Here is a 16,476-nt window from a genome sequence, read left to right as displayed (position 1 = left end):
AGGTACTTGGACCTCTGGGTGGCTTAATGGGCACAAAGCAGGGGCACGGTCTATAAACATCTTGCTTAAAATGTTTGTTTTATAGTTTTAACAAGTTTCAGCAAAATCTGTAGCTGTTAAGGAATATCTGTTTCTAGGAGGGGCCAAGAATTCATTAAGATAGCTTCTGCTTCTCAAACTGCATACTCAGATTGAACGTTAAGAGCTTGGTAAGGGAGTGAAATTGTACACTTTGGGCTACTGTCTATATATATATATCTAATACAGTGTTCTGGAAAGGCAGTAGCTTCTCGGTTTCCATTACAGCTCTGATCCTGGCCACCAGCCAAAAGTCCACAGAACTGAATGTCAGACAGAAAATTAGCACATAATGTCTGTAGCTGAGAGAAAAATTTCTCTCAGATTTTAAGTAAATTGGACAAAACATCTATAAATTACAAGATATTAAAAATATAGGTGTTCAGCAGAGTCCACAAAGTCTTCTAACGTTCTCTGTCCTTCAGTAGAATGAAAATAGAAAGGAAAGAAATGAAAACTGAGTTTACTATTTTCATTTAGTTATGCCCAGGATCTAAGATTAGATGATAAAATTCGAATTTTATATAGTTATGTCAGAATGGCGTGTTGGCTCTGTCAGCTTAAAATAGGCCACCAATTGACTACAGGAGACAAACTTTCATTTAAAAAAAGAAAAGTCTCTCTAGTTCTCTTCCTGTGGAGATAAATTTGCAAGGGAGGCTTGTCAACAGAGAAACGGTCTAGCAAAGCTGGAGCTAATTAGACAAGTTTGTAAATTAAGACACCTAAAAAAAGGTATTCATCACAGTTAGAATATTCTGTCTAAAATTTTTGCCAGATCTCAGCTTGAGAGCGAACAGTCGGAGATAATTAAAATTAGGTCTGTTGGGTTTCTCTCTATTTGCAATATGGTACATGGGACCAAGCTTCTGAACTTTACAATCAAGTTTTAAAGGTTATTAAGTGTTCAAATAGGAACATGAGGGGCACAGCGGGCTATGACCAACATTACGCTGCTCCTGATGAACCTTGGGAAAATCAGTAGGGTGCTGATAAACTTTACAAAGTATGCTGACTGCTGGCTCAATGGCAGTGCACCAATTCACCCTTCAGTGCACACAATTACCTATCATAAAGTGTATGGCAGTGTTTCCCAAATGGTAGGTCCTGATAGAAGGTTTAGATGAGTCGTGAGGCCCTAGGTAAATATACACTTGTTCCAGCTTGATGTAGAGGGGAGACCTGGGAGGTTGGAAAATGGCCCTGCCCCACGCTGTCACTGCAGCGGTGGCTTCTGTCCTGCAGGGCTGGCCCAGCTCCCCACCCCAAGCGTTGAGACCCAGCACAGGGTCACAGCACCACTCAGGTTTGGCCTGGTTGTCTCTCCCCAAACCCGAGTGATGCTGCATCCCTCCCTGGCCTAGCCCTGTTAGACAGGAGGCACCATGTCAGTGTGGGATGGGCTCGCCCTCTAACCCCCTTTTCCCCACCTCCTGTCCACACAGGGCCAGTATTAGGATTGTGGTACCAGGGTGGAGGTTGCATAAATGTAATGGTGTGTCACAAAGAAAAAAAAAAAAAAGAGTGCAGTGGTGGGTTGCTTATTAAAAAGTTTGGGACCACTGGTCAGTAGCAAACTCCTCTACTCTCTGAATTCAGTCACTTTGAGCCACCTGCACAGCACAAGGCAACCTCTGCATTTTCCACGGTGGATGTAAATGGCCTGGGGCTTGACGTTTCTGACTGATTTGGGACAAATGTCACTTTGCTCTATCACTGTTCATCTACAGCAGTATGTTTTCAATAGGCTGTGCAATGCAGTTCCCATAAGCTTTAATGTGTGTTGCACAGGAAGATAGCTGCCCAATGGTTTTAAAATGTAGAAGATATTATCGATTATACAATGGTTTATATCCAACACTTTTGCCAATCTATAAACATTTCAATCATTTTCAGATGCTTATAGTTGGCGGATACCTGAAATCTTCTCCTGGCTCCAAACAGAGGGGAACCTTTCAGAAGAGGAGATGGCCCGAACGTTTAATTGCGGGATCGGTGCTGTCTTGATGGCAGACAAGGAGATGGCTCAGCAAGTTCTGAAGGATGTACAGAGGCATGAGGAAGCCTGGCTGATTGGAAATGTAGTCCCAAGCCACACAGGTTACTGGACCTCTTAACTTGAAATAAGAAAAATGGAATTCCATTCATTAGGGCCTGATCCAAAGTCCACTGAAATAATGAAAAGCCATTAATTGGTTTAAATGGGGTTTGGACCAGGCTCTTAGAGATACCCTATTTAAGCTGTATACCGACACAAAGTAGATCATTAAGGATCTAATCCTGTGAGGTTCTGAGCACTTATTAGGAGACAACATGCTTTCACGTGCACTTCTCCTCCACTCAGCACCCTGTAGAACTGGGTCCTTCATTCTTCAGTATAGATCAAGTGAGAAGTAATTTGTTACTAGAGATGAACCTTACTAAGTCAGTGGACAGAAATACCTGTAAAATTTCTTGAAACTTAGGCAAATCTCCCTACAGCGTCTCCAGGCATATAGGCACTCCTAATGTTATGGCTGCAATAAAAGAATTATTTCTTTGGGTCATATTTTACCAACATTTTGACAACAAAACTCCCATATGACAATAGCAATAGTTATTTTGTGCAAAGTTTGAGGGTAGAAGATGGCTACTGTTACATGCTTGTATGTCTGCCAACTGGTAGTTAGATCATCCCCAGTTAGGTGAATCTCCATTAACTAACTCCGTCCACTTGGGTGTGCATGCAGTGAGACTTTCACCAGGCCCTTTATGAGCCGCAAGCTGCAGCTTTAGTAAGGGAGACATGAGGAAGTTTTGGTTCAGTTGAGATCACTTTTAGCATCCCCTGTAGGGCAGTACGAGGTTGGGAGGAAGGGAGGGTAAGATAAAGGTTTGATATGGGATGGAAGAGATCTGTTAATACATCTTTACTATTTTAGGTCCCAGTCTTGCAAACTGTTACATGTGAATAACTTTCCACATGAACTCAATGGGATTAGTTAAGTTATTCACTTCTATATTTCAAATATTGAATAAGTGTTGATGTTAGCATAAATTATCACTGATAGGTTTGCTTAGTTGATTCTAAATGGAAAGGTATTTTGATATTTTACTTTGAAGGATCTTCTCATGTCAAAGTCAAGAATCTCCTTAAAGGCTTGCAGTTAAAGAGATTCCAGTTTCTGCAGAATACTGCTGATGTGGACAGTCACCTGCATGTCGAGCCCAAAAAAAGCAAAGTGAAAGTAGCTATTCTCATCTCTGGAACAGGTGAGTTTGCATTTTTCATCGCACACGATGACATCCTAACACATGAAAGGCCAAATTCAGCCCCACTGTAAGCATTTGCATCTCCATTTACTTTACTGCAGTTGTACTTTCTTAAACCAGGGCTGAATTTGACCAAAGGTCAAAAAGATGTTCTGTACTAGCCAATGAAAAACATTACTTGTATGTCACGGGATGGGTGGCCCTTCTATCAGGAGATAAGTCTTAGCCCACCTGTGACACAGTTGACTTGCCATCCCACACTGAGAGAATGAATTAGTCACATGACAGCCAGTCATGAGACTAAAACAGCCCTCTGGGAGGGTAGAAAAACAGAGACCTGTGGACAGCCAATGGGGGACTGCAGAGTGAAGCTACAAGAAGAGAAGTCCCCTGCAGTGATCCCTGAGGAAGGAACGTGGGGCTGGGTAGAAAGACCCAGCTGGAAGATTTGTTTTCCGTTTTGGGAGAAGGCCAAAAAGGTAGGTCAGGGCTTGTCTTCTCCATTGTCTCCAAGAACAAAGGAAGAGACAGTACCTCAGGGAGGAGGGGCTGTGCCCAGCTTAAGGCTCAGTGAAAGACTTTTTTGTGTTTGTTTGGAACTTTTTGTTAAAACCAGATCCCAGGATGGGCTGTTGTTGGACTTGTGAAAGTTTCTTTTTTTTGAGTTATTGAGTATCGGAGGGGAAACTGAGGCAGGGGACACAGGGCCACCCTTGACCACAAGGGGGCATGTGGGAGGCAACTGACCTTGTTGCACACTGCTAATCAACAAATTCTTTAGTCCTTTTCCATTCGAGTGCTTGTTAAAGCAGATAGTATTTTCATGCATCCAAACACTTTGATGAAACATATGAGAGGATGCTAGTAACACATTGTCGCTACCTTGCCAAATCAAATAAAACCCATGTCAGTAGTGACCACAAATTATTATCTAATGGTTGTTTGGTGAACTGATGTGGTGCTCTGTCTGATTCTCAGTGGACAGAAACCACCACCACCACACCTGGCACTAGCTGGTCCCCCTACTGTCACTCTCAGGGCTGGTCTCCACTTGAAAAGTAGATCGACCCAGGGCAAATCCTGCTCTTGTCCATGTCTGTCAGGGTCAGACATAACTGAACCATTATAGTTTTGTTGTGTGGAAAGGGGCAAGATTTGGGGAGTCTGCACCCATTGCATACCGGAGCCCAGCTCAGTGGCATGTCTTGCTGTATCCCGGTACCGGGGAGTGGAGCAAGAGTGGATAGATAGAGGGGGCATGCAGTAGTGTATGGGGCTGTTGCTGGTATGGGGTCCTGAAAGCAGTCTGTGGAGGGACTTAACCCGCATTACCTGTGAGGCAAGGGAAAGAACCCAATAGTCCTGCTCTGAACTTGTGGGTAACTAATTGCCTCCTGGCCAGAGGAGGAGGAGCCTTGTAAGTAGACTGAGGGAGGTTAGTTGGGAAGAGACTGCTGAGGAGACAGGCCTTTCTGGCAAGAAAACAAACAAATAAAAAAACCTCACCCCCTATCCCAGGGCTTCAAATAGGTTGGATACAATGGAGGAAGAATGATACAGGAGCAAGTTAAGCTTCTGCAGGAGAAGCCCTGTGGTAGGGCCAGTAAGGGAACGACAGTAAAGCCCGATAGGGGCAGAAGTGCAATTTTTTTGAAGACTCATTTGGATTAGTTTGTGCTACCCTGGAAAGAGTTTAGACTCTTATGTGACTTGACTGAAGGGCCAAGTCATACAACACCCAGAGGGGGAGTTGAGAGAAGATGGGGGCAGAGAGAGGCTAAGGAACTAGCCATATATGGGTGGCAGGGGGTGCAAGAGGCAAAGTCCCCTGCAACACTGCTTCCAAGGCACGAGGGGATGGTGGGACACACACGCAGCCAGAGAGAGACCTAGGGCGCGGTGGATTCCTTCCTCTCTGCCCCACCATTAAACTCCCTGAGCCACACCTGGTTCCTTGAGTTGGTGTGTGGAAGGGGTGTGTTTATCCCTTAAGGCCTGACCGTATGCAAACAATTCTTAAAAACTGTTTCTAAAAATAGTATGTGCATGAGATACAGCAGTGACTGTGACTGTGGTTAGTTTACACAGAGTTTACCTCTTTTAATATAAAGGTTTATTGGATTGTTTCATGTGTCTGAAGTGGAGAGTATAATCCTTTCAGACAGAAATAATGCTTTAGATGCTGAACAGTACTTACCACACCACAAGGCCTTGATGTCTTAGGGGCTTCTGGGAACTCCAGTAATGTATGTATGAAGTGGTGATGTATGTGGAGCCAAGACAATGCTGGTGCATTAAAATACATAGATAATATAGATAAGTGGCCATATTTTTTTTAGTAGGCATCATTTACTGCACCTGTAAAACTTACACGTGCAAACAACTATGTATAAGCGGACATTTACATGCACAAAAAGGAACTGATGCATCCAAATAGGACACTTACCTGAACCAGGCACTGTCAGCATGTATGAATGTGGCTTGTTCTGTGTGGAAATGGATGTGCCTACACAAATGTTGTGGGCTTAATAATGGCAGCCCTTGGAAATGTTGAACATAGTTTATTTTGTGGACCCCAAAGACACAATTTGTCTTAAGTTGTTAGGATTTGTGTTCATAGTTTCTATCTCTTTGTAACAGATATTCTTTTTTGAGTCGTGTCCCTATGGGTGCTTCAGGTGTGCATGTGCCTCTCAAACCTTTGATCAGAGATTAAGGGTATGTCTACACTACGGAATAAGGTCGAATTTATAGAAGTCGGTTTTTTAGAAATCTGTTTTATATATTCGAGTGTGTGTGTCCCCACAGAAAATGCTCTAAGTGCAGTAAGTGCATTAACTCGGCGGAGTGCTTCCACAGTACCGAGGCTAGCGTCGACTTCCGGAGCGTTGCACTGTGGGTAGCTATCCCACAGTTCCCGCAGTCTCCGCTGCCCATTGGAATTCTGGGTTGAGATCCCAATGCCTGATGGAGCTAAAACATATAGTCAGGCCCCCCTTCCCTCCCTCCCTCCCTCCCTCCGTGAAAGCAAGGGCAGACAATCGTTTCGCGCCTTTTTTCCTGAGTTACCTGTGCAGACGCCATACCACTGCAAGCATGGAACCCGCTCAGGTAACCGTCACCGTATGTCTCCTGGGTGCTGGCAGATGTGGTACGGCATTGCTACACAGTAGCAGCAACCCATTGCCTTCTGGCAGCAGACGGTACAGTACGACTGGTAGCCGTCCTCGTCATGTCCGAGGTGCTCCTGGCCACGTCGGCTGGGAGCGCCTGGGCAGACATGGGCGCAGGGACTAAATTTGGAGTGACTTGACCAGGTCATTCTCTTTAGTCCTGCAGTCAGTCCTATTGAACTGTCTTATGGTGAGCGGGCAGGTGATACGGATTGCTAGCAGTCCTACTGCACCGTCTTCTGCCGAGCAGCCATGAGATGTGGATGGCATGCAGTCCTTCTGCACCGTCTGCTGCCAGCCAAAGATGTAAAAGATAGATGGAGTGGATCAAAACAAGAAATAGACCAGATTTGTTTTGTACTCATTTGCCTCCTCCCCCATCTAGGGGACTCATTTCTCTAGGTCACACTGCAGTCACTCACAGAGAAGGTGCAGCGAGGTAAATCTAGCCATGTATCAATCAGACGCCAAGCTAACCTCCTTGTTCCAATAAGAACAATAACTTAGGTGCACCATTTCTTATTGGAACCCTCCGTGAAGTCCTGCCTGAAATACTCCTTGATGTAAAGCCACCCCCTTTGTTGGTTTTAGCTCCCTGAAGCCAACCCTGTAAGCCGTGTCGTCAGTCGCCCCTCCCTCCATCAGAGCAACGGCAGACAATCATTCCGCGCCTTTTTTCTGTGCGGACGCCATACCAAGGCAAGCATGGAGGCCGCTCAGCTCACTTTGGCAATTAGGAGCACATTAAACACCACACGCATTATCCAGCAGTATATGCAGCACCAGAACCTGGCAAAGCGATACCGGGCGAGGAGGTGACGTCAGCGCGGTCACGTGAGTGATCAGGACATGGACACAGATTTCTCTGAAAGCACGGGCCCTGCCAATCCATGCATCATGGTGCTAATGGGGCAGGTTCATGCTGTGGAACGCTGATTCTGGGCTTGGGAAACAAGCACAGACTGGTGGGACCGCATAGTGTTGCAGGTCTGGGACGATTCCCAGTGGCTGCGAAACTTTCGCATGCGTAAGGGCACTTTCATGGAACTTTGTGACTTGCTTTCCCCTGCCCTGAAGCGCAAGAATACCAAGATGAGAGCAGCCCGCACAGTTCACAAGCGAGTGGCAATAGCCCTCTGGAAGCTTGCAATGTCAGACAGCTACCGGTCAGTCGGGAATCAATTTGGAGTGAGCAAACCTACTGTGGGGGCTGCTGTGATGCAAGTAGCCCACGCAATCAAAGATCTGCTGATATCAAGGGTAGTGACCCTGGGAAATGTGCAGGTCATAGTGGATGGCTTTGCTGCAATGGGATTCCCTAACTGTGGTGGGGCCATAGACAGAACCCATATCCCTATCTTGGCACCAGAGCACCAAGCCGCCGAGTACATAAACCGCAAAGGGTACTTTTCAATAGTGCTGCAAGCTCTGGTGGATCACAAGGGACGTTTCACCAACATCAACGTGGGATGGCCGTGAAAGGTACATGACGCTCGCATCTTCAGGAACTCTGGTCTGTTTCAAAAGCTGCAAGAAGGGACTTTATTCCCAGACCAGAAAATAACTGTTGGGGATGTTGAAATGCCTATATGTATCCTTGGGGACCCAGCCTACCCCTTAATGCCCTGGCTCATGAAGCCGTACACAGGCAGCCTGGACAGTAGTCAGGAGCTGTTCAACTACAGGCTGAGCAAGTGCAGAATGGTGGTAGAATGTGCATTTGGACGTTTAAAGGCGCGCTGGCGCAGTTTACTGACTCGCTTAGACCTCAGCGAAACCAATATTCCCACTGTTGTTACTGCTTGCTGTGTGCTCCACAATATCTGTGAGAGTAAGGGGGAGACGTTTATGGTGGGGTGGGAGGTTGAGGCAAATCGCCTGGCTGCTGGTTACGCGCAGCCAGACACCAGGGCGGTTAGAAGAGCACAGGAGGGCGCGGTACGCATCAGAGAAGCTTTGAAAACCAGTTTCATGACTGGCCAGGCTATGGTGTGAAAGTTCTGTTTGTTTCTCCTTGATGAAACCCCCCGCCCCTTGGTTCACTCTCCTTCCCTGTAAGCTAACCACCCTCTCCTCCTCCCTTCGATCACCGCTTGCAGAGGCAATAAAGTCATTGTTGCTTCACATTCATGCATTCTTTATTCATTCATCACACAAATAGGGGGATGACTACCAAGGTAGCCCAGGAGGGGTGGTGGAGGAGGGAAGGAAAATGCCACACAGCACTTTAAAAGTTTACAACTTTAAAATTTATTGAATGATAGCCTTCTTTTTTTTGGGCAATCCTCTGTGGCGGAGTGGCTGGTTGGCCGATCGCCCCCCCCACCGCGTTCTTGAGCGTCTGGGTGTGGAGGCTATGGAACTTGGGGAGGAGGGCGGTTGGTTACACAGGGGCTGTAGTGGCAGTCTGTGCTCCAGCTGCCTTTGCTGCAGCTCAACCATACACTGGAGCATACTGGTTTGATCCTCCAGCAGCCTCAGCATTGAATCCTGCCTCCTCTCATCACGCTGCCGCCACCTTTCAGCTTCAGCCCTCTCTTCAGCCCGCCACCTCTCCTCCCGGTCATTTTGTGCTTTCCTGCTCTCTGACATTATTTGCCTCCATGCATTCGTCTGTGCTCTGTCAGTGTGGGAGGACAGCATGAGCTCGGAGAACATTTCATCTCGAGTGCGTTTTTTTTTCTTTCTAATCTTCACTAGCCTCTGGGAAGGAGAAGATCCTGTGATCATTGAAACACATACAGCTGGTGGAGAAAAAAAAAGGGACAGCGGTATTTAAAAAGACACATTTTATAAAACACTGGCTACACTCTTTCAGGGTAAACCTTGCTGTTAACATTACATACATAGCACATGTGCTTTCGTTACAAGGTCGCATTTTGCCTCCCCCCACCGCGTGGCTACTCCCTCAACCCTACCCCCTCCCTGTGGCTAACAGCGGGGAACATTTCTGTTCAGCCGCAGGCAAACAGCCCAGCAGGAATGGGCTCCTCTGAGTGTCCCCTGAAGAAAAGCACCCTATTTCAACCAGGTGATCATGGATTATATCTCACTCTCCTGAGGATAACACAGAGAGATAAAGAACGGATGTTGTTTGAACGCCAGCAAACATACACTGCAATGCTTTGTTGTACAATGATTCCCGAGTACGTGTTGTTACTGGCCTGGAGTGGTAAAGTGTCCTACCATGAAGGACGCAATAAGTCTGCCCTCCCCAGAAACCTTTTGCAAAGGCTTTGGGAGTACATCCAGGAGAGCCGCGAATGCCAGGGCAAAGTAATCCTTTCACATGCTTGCTTTTAAACCATGTATAGTATTTTAAAAGGTACACTCACCGGAGGTCCCTTCTCCGCCTGCTGGGTCCAGGAGGCAGCCTTGGGTGGGTTCGGGGGGTACTGGCTCCAGGTCCAGGGTGAGAAACAGTTCCTGGCTGTCGGGAAAACCGGTTTCTCCGCTTGCTTGCTGTGAGCTATCCTACAACCTCATCATCATCATCTTCTTCTTCGTCCCCAAAACCTGCTTCCGTATTGCCTCCATCTCCATTGAAGGACTCAAACAACACGGCCGGGGTAGTGGTGGCTGAACCCCCTAAAATGGCATGCAGCTCATCATAGAAGTGTCATGTTTGGGGCTCTGACCCGGAGCGGCCGTTCGCCTCTCTGGTTTTCTGGTAGGCTTGCCTCAGCTCCTTCAGTTTCACGCGGCACTGCTTTGGGTCCCTGTTATGGCCTCTGTCCTTCATGCCCTGGGAGATTTTGACAAAGGTTTTGGCATTTTGAAAACTGGAATGGAGTTCTGATAGCACGGATTCCTCTCCCCATACAGCGATCAGATCCCGTACCTCCCGTTCGGTCCATGCTGGAGCTCTTTTGCAATTCTGGGACTCCATCATGGTCACCTCTGCTGATGAGCTCTGCATGGTCACCTGCAGCTTGCCACGCTGGCCAAACAGGAAATGAGATTCAAAAGTTCGCCGTTCTTTTCCTGTCTACCTGGCCAGTGCATCTGAGTTGAGAGTGCTGTCCCGAGCGGTCAAAATGGAGCACTCTGGGATAGCTCCCAGAGGCCAGTACCGTCGAATTGTGTCCACAATACCCCAAATTCGACCCGGCAAGGCCGATTTAAGCGCTAATCCACTTGTCAGGGATGGAGTAAGGAAATCGATTTTAAGAGCCCTTTAAGTCGAAATAAAGGGCTTCATCGTGTGGACGGGTGCAGGTTTACATCGATTTAATGCTGCTAAATTCGACCTAAAGTCCTAGTGTAGACCAGGGCTTAGTGTGGGCAGTGTGCGTTTAGCCCATGCATGCACTCTATGCCTCCTCATGCTAGACACCGAGGCTATTTTGGGATGCGCTCGGTTACTTCTCAACCACCCTGGCCTGAGAGAGATCCTTAGCATGTCAGCCTTGAGCGTGCTTCAGCTGTTTTTTATTATACTTTTCTATAGTTTTGTTATTATCAGTTAGTCGTTAATAATTGTTATAGTTAGTTGGGTAGAGATAAGTGGTGAGAGGTGTGTTTTGCTCCTCTCTCCGCCCTCAGAGAGACTTATTTTTCCTGGCAGGGCATACCTGGCTTGCCACACTTCAAATACTGTCTCTCCTGCTAAGAGGCTACACCTGTTAGAGACAGCCACTCTAAGTGTATCCATTGCTTGGGGGAGTCCCACCTCTCCCAGAAGTTCAACATCTGCCTGGCCCTCAAGTCCAGGGCAAGGAAGAGCAGGGAGAATGAACTGAGACTGTTGAGGATGGAACACTCCCTTTGGCCAGCTTCTGAGTCAAGTCAGGAGACACCCCCTGCCATGTACATCTGTCTCTGGACAGATCCAGTGTCCTTCAACCACAGCACAGCCTTCCCTTAATAAGGGGAAGACATTGGAGGCTTCAGGGAAGACTTCTAAAAAAGGGGCATGGAGGCTCATCTTAAGAACCCAGCTCCAAAAAAGCCCAGGTACCCACCAAGATCTACAGTCTCAGAAGCCTCAACCTCTTGACTCGGCACCATTGAGTTGAAGGACCTCTCCTCCAGTTCTGGCTGGGCTGGAAGGACTTGGAGCTTGAAGAAGAGATACTGCTCCAACAGGGTCTCTGTACCCACCAGTAGAGACAAGGAGGGCAAGTGTAAGCGCTTCAGATTGGCACTGTCTGGCTGTTGGTACCTACCCATTTGACACTTCAGTACTGAACCAGCAACTACACCAGACATCATCTGTGCATACGTCAGTATAATCACCATCAATACCACCCTTGGCTTTGGCTACCATGTCTTCAGCTACTGCATCAGCACTGATCTTCTACTTGCTTGTAATGGATGAACTGGAGGCTTCACTCATAGGTACTGAGAATCTCTGTATACCAAGACCCTGATCTCCATACCACCATCCTCCAGTACCGCAGGACTCTTCAGCCTTTTCTGCGGGTGCTCTTCCACTGGATGATATTGAGGATGAAGGATACTTCTGGTTCGTCTCTTCTATTTCTGTTCAGGGTTCTCCAACATATCCTTTCAGGAACCCATTCTTTGACAGCCACAAGGATGTTTGCACTTGTCATAAAGGGTGGTGGAACCAACCCTGCATGCCACCCCACTCCCATATGGGACCCCCAATGGCCATACTGGGACCCCTGGGCTGCATATTGGTGGCAACTCACTGGACCACCAGTACCACCTCATAAGAGGCCACAACTGTACATTCCTCTCCTCCCCTACTAGCCCGCAACCCCTAGGAGGAGACATTGAAGGAGCAGAAGGCCAGGGGGAGGCCATTCCTGAAACACCTATTTCAGTGATGCTGGTTCTGGCGGGACCCAACTGAGAGTGCCAATGCAAGACAAATTGCTTAAAGCACAGGACAGTTACAGCGCAAGGCTTGGGTTTTTCTGCCTCTAAGGCAAACCAAACCAGCCAGACAGAGAGGACTTCGGTTTTACCCCACTGGCTAACCACAAGTCACACGAGCAATTCCCTTAGACACTGCAGTTTCCCAGTATCACCACCAGTGCCACTCGTTATGGGGACAAATGGTTATGAAAACCAATACCCCAGTAAAAGAAAAAAGGTTCTCTTGATCCCAAAGGACCAAGCCCCAGATCCAGGTCAATATACAAATTAGATCTTACCCACAAATCATGCTGTTGCCAATCCTTTAGAATCTAAAATCTAAAGGTTTATTCATAAGAGGAAAAAAGATATAGATGAGAGCTAGAATTGGTTAAATAGAATCAATTACATACAGTAATGACAAAGTTCTTGGTTCGGGCTTGTAGCAGTGATGGAATAAACTGCAGGTTCAAATCAAGTCTCTGGAGTACATCCACAGCTGGGATGGGTCATCAGTCCTTTGTTTAGAGCTTCAGTGTAGCAAAGTCCTTCCAGAGATAAGAAGCAGGATTGAAGACAAGATGGAGGAGCTGCAGCAGCTTTTTATAGTCTCTTGCCATGTGGTCTCTGCTTTCTTTGTCCCGAAGACAAGCTGTCCATCACATGGCATGGAAAAACCTCAGAGTTCTGTCCATAGGCATGTCCCTGCATGCCTTGCTGAGTCACAAGGTGTATCTGCCTTCTCTCAGTGGGTCAGTTGTATAGCTGATGGTCCTTAATGGGACATCAAGCAGGCTAGGCAGAGCTGACACCAACTTGTCTGGGGTGTCACCCAGAAGCATAGCACAATTTTGAAATACATACAGTATAGAGCCAATACTTATATCTTTAAATACAAAAATGATACATGCATACAGATAGCATAATCATAACCAGCAAACCATAACCTTGTCTCAGACACCTTATTTGACCCTCCCTTTATACAAGATTTGGTGCCACTACAGGACTTTGGTTGCAACGATGATCTATACGGTCCCAGTTCATGTCAATAACGTCACAACCTCATCTTCGGATGAGGAGGTTATGCCTCTGCCACCTTCCATGGCTGACAAGTTTCAGTAATTTGAAGACCTCATAAAGAGAGTAGCTGACACTCTTCAAATTCCACTCGGAGGTCAAGGACTCTCAGCACAAACGGTTGGATATCCTGCAATCAGCAACATCCTCCAGAGTGGCATTACCCATTAATGAGGGTCCAGCTAAGACTGTGTGCCAAACACCTGCCACCATTCTGCTAACGTGTGAGTGGATGGATAAGGAGTAGTATGTCTCTTCCCCACCCCCACACACTCCCCGGGATTCTGGTGGTTTTTTTTTTTTTTTTTTTTTGTTCTCCCCACTCCTCCTAGCTCTTTGGTGGCGGGTGCGGTAAATGAATGTGGATGCAGGGTAGGCAACACTTCTCCAATTCTACCCCCATATGACAAAGACCAAAAGAGACTGGATCTCTTTGGATGGAAGTCCTACTCATCAGTAATACTGCAGTTCATGATTGTGAACTATCAGGTGGTCATGGCCAAATATAATTTTACAAACTACCATAGATTTACAGCCTGTATTGACCATGTCCCACAAGAACGTAGGGAGCATTTCCAGTCCACCATTTGAAGGTGCCAATTACTGGTCTTCAAGCATCCTTGGATTCTGCAGACATGGCTGCCAAGTCCATCTCCACAGTGGTAGTGATGCACATGGCATCATGGCTCCAAATCTTGAGGTTTCCAAGAGAAGTACAGAACATTGTTGAGGACTTTCCCTTTGACAGCCATAAGCTTTTCTCGGAGACCATGGATGAGTTCTTACACACACTGAAGAACTCTAAGGCTACTATACACCTACAAATAAGAGAAGGTTTAGTAGGTCACAGGCTGCCCAGAGATCACATCCTGCTCAGGTCTCCAGATTGCATAGATCCACCATACCCTGTCCCCCTCAGGAAAAGACACATACGTTTCAGAGAAAGAGGGCCGCCTACCCACCCTCCACAGCCCCCTAGTCATCTTCAGAGCAGCAGTGTTGACCGGTTGGTTGAGGGCTGGAATTGTCCACCTCTGGTTTTACAGCTGTGTCTGTTTGCCCACTCCCCCCCGGCCCGCTTTTGAGGTGGCCTTTCTGAATTTCCAAGATGCTTGGCGGCCGATCAATATAGACAAGTGGCTTGTAGAGGTCATAACATTAGGCTATACCATCAATTTTACATCGCTCCCTCTCTTCCACTCCCCTTCTCTATCCCTCTTCAGGAACCGCTATCATGAGCTTTTATTGAGACAAGAAGTGAACTCTCTTTTTTCATTAGGAGCAATGGAGCAAGCTGGTCCCCGTCCCCCCTCCCTCCACCACAAGGGCAAAGGGTTTTACTCCAAGGATTTCCTTGTGCCAAAGGAGAACGGAGGGTGGAAACTGATCTTGGATCTAAGACTTCTAAACAAGTTTGTAAAGTCTCAAAAGTTTAGGATGGTGACTCTGGCAGCTATAATTTCTTCACTGCAGAAAGGGGATTGGTTTTCAACCCTTGGTCTACAAGATGCCTATTTCCACACAATACATGCATCGCACAGGAAATACCTATGCTTAACTATAGGCCAAGATCACTTCCAATACCAAATACTTCCCGTTGGCCTTTCCTTGACTCCAAGAGCGTTCTCAAAGGTTTTGGAGGTATTGGCTTCTTACCTCTGACAAGAAGTGACCCTAGTTTTCCTGTACTTCAATGACTGGTTAGTCAAGGGTTGCTCCTACGAAGCAGTGCTATCTTCCACCCAGGCAGCCCTTGCTCTGTTCCAGGAATTGGGTCGTTAGCTGAATGTTAAAAAAAAAAATTCCACATTAATTCCTGTACAGATGGTAGTTTATAGGGGCATCATTGGACTCGTTGACAGCTACGGCCTACCTTCCCTTAGACAGATCTGTAAAGGTGTCAGGTCTGGTGTGGGCAATTCAGGGGAGCCCTTGAACGACAATAAGGAACTTGTCTTCAGTTTCTGGGGCATATGGCAGCTTGCACCTTTCTGACCGATCACGCAAGGAGGGAACATCTCCACTGCCTCCAGGGTTGGCTCATAACTTATTCTCCAGTCAGACACACCTTGGACAGACAAGTGACGGTTATTCTACATGTGCGGAATTCCCTAGATTGGTGGAAAGACCAACTTGGTGTCTGTGTGGACGTTCCTTTCTGTTGCCCAGCCCTATCAGTAAATTTTACAACAGAGGCATCAGTGCCCTCAGACCCCACCCTGACCTGGCAACTCAACTGGATACTCATTTACCTTTCTGAGACCTCCATTTGAACCTGAGGTGACCTGTTCTCTGTTCCATTTATCTATGAAGAGGGCCTTTTTAGTAGCCATCAGGTCAGTCTGTGAGACTGGGGAGATTGGAGCTTTGATGGCAGGTGTCCCCCCCGCCCCCATGGTATTCAAGGACAAAGTGTCTTTACGTCCACATCCTAAATTCTTACCCAAGGTTCTGTTGGAATTCCACTTTAACCAATCCATTCATCTACCAGTATCTGTTACAAAGCCACAGTTCTCTGCAGGAGTCCTGTTTTCATGCACTAGATGTTAGAAGGGCATTGGCTTTCTGTTTAGATATCACCAAGCAACCTCAAAAGTCACGTAGGCTCTTCATCTCCTTCGCAGATAGATCCAAGGGGTCCACGAGCCCTGGTTAGATTATTGAGATTAATATCTGGATGTATTATTGCTTGTTATGATGCAGGCATTCATCCCTCAAAGTGTGATAGCTAAGGCTGTTTTAGTCACGGGTATTTTTAGTAAAAGTCATGGACAGGTCATGGGCAGTAAACAAAAATTCATGGCCCATGACCTGTCCATGACTTGTACTATATATCCCTGACTAAATCTTGGGGGGGAGGGTGGCCTGGGGGCTCTGCGTGCTGCCTCTGCCCTGAGTGCTGGCCCCGCAGCTCCCATTGGCTGGGAACCACAGCCGGTGGGAGCTGCAGGGGATGCACCTGCAGGTGGAGGCAGTGCGCAGAGCTGCCTGGCTGTGCCTCCGCCTAGAAGCTGAGCAATGTCCCTGCTTCCAGGGAGCCCCCCAAGGTAAGCGGCACCCAGAGCCCTCA

At 47.2% G+C, this 16,476-nt stretch overlaps 1 protein-coding gene across 2 annotated transcripts in view; it reads left to right on the top strand.

Moving 5' to 3' along the window:
- Nucleotides 1–16,476, top strand: part of LOC141983475 (trifunctional purine biosynthetic protein adenosine-3-like) — a 52,353-nt gene that overhangs the window by 30,299 nt on the left and 5,578 nt on the right. For both annotated transcript variants that reach the window (XM_074946689.1, XM_074946684.1), the window contains 2 exons: nucleotides 1,975–2,178; nucleotides 3,181–3,330. In XM_074946689.1, coding sequence (XP_074802790.1) covers nucleotides 1,975–2,178; nucleotides 3,181–3,330 — 354 coding nt within the window. The remainder of the gene's footprint in view (nucleotides 1–1,974; nucleotides 2,179–3,180; nucleotides 3,331–16,476) is intronic.

The sequence above is a fragment of the Natator depressus genome, chromosome 1 (assembly GCF_965152275.1).
Source record: "Natator depressus isolate rNatDep1 chromosome 1, rNatDep2.hap1, whole genome shotgun sequence".
Taxonomy (NCBI): domain Eukaryota; kingdom Metazoa; phylum Chordata; order Testudines; family Cheloniidae; genus Natator; species Natator depressus.
Note: the sequence above shows the minus strand (reverse complement) of the source record. Positions and strands in the feature narration are given on the sequence as shown.